At 42.7% G+C, this 627-nt stretch overlaps 1 protein-coding gene across 1 annotated transcript; it reads left to right on the top strand.

The window, feature by feature from the left end:
• Positions 1-3: 3 nt before the first annotated feature.
• Positions 4-621, top strand: LOC113473469 (potassium channel subfamily K member 13-like; the record flags this gene model as incomplete). Its single annotated transcript, XM_026833078.1, has 1 exon — positions 4-621. A coding segment is annotated over one exon (618 nt), but the record flags the coding sequence as incomplete, so codon positions are not given.
• Between the last annotated feature and the right edge of the window lie 6 nt (positions 622-627).

The raw sequence follows: 627 nt of genomic DNA, 5'->3' as shown, positions 1-627 counted from the left end.
GATCTGAGTGAGGATGAGAGGAATGAAAGTCTGGAGGAATGGAAACCGTCTGTCTATTGGGTCATGCTATGTCTCATAGTGGCCTCTATCGTTATTGCTGGCTGTGCTTCCTTTGTCTATGTCCCTTATGAGAACTGGACATACTTGGAATCTATCTATTTCTGTTTTGTGTCTTTCTCCACCATAGGTTTTGGTGATTACGTCTCCGCTCAAGCGATCGACTATCCAAACTCGAGCTTATATTCGTTCTGGAATTACATTTTCCTCATCTTAGGTTGCTCTTGTATCTATTCTCTTTTCAATGTCACGTCCATTGTCATCAAACAATTCCTCAACTGGCTTATCTACGAGATGGATATGTTCTGTTGTAGGAAACCTCCTGATAAAACAGGACGTGTGCTGAGAAGACATTCCATTCGTGTTCAGAGGGAAAGAGAGAGAAGGCGACGGTCAAGTATAACGTTACCTAAAACTATTCGTCGGGAGAGGAATCGTCCGCTTGGTAGAATCTGTGATGTTGTACCACAGGCTGATGATGATTCTAATGGATTCGATGAAAATTCCGATGGTGCCAGAAGACTTTCAGGCGAGTTGATCTCCATGAAAGATTTACTGACGGCAAACAAA

This window comes from Diaphorina citri, unplaced genomic scaffold (assembly GCF_000475195.1).
Source record: "Diaphorina citri unplaced genomic scaffold, Diaci psyllid genome assembly version 1.1 scaffold33957, whole genome shotgun sequence".
In the NCBI taxonomy this organism is placed as follows: Eukaryota; Metazoa; Arthropoda; class Insecta; order Hemiptera; family Psyllidae; genus Diaphorina; species Diaphorina citri.
Note: the sequence above shows the minus strand (reverse complement) of the source record. Positions and strands in the feature narration are given on the sequence as shown.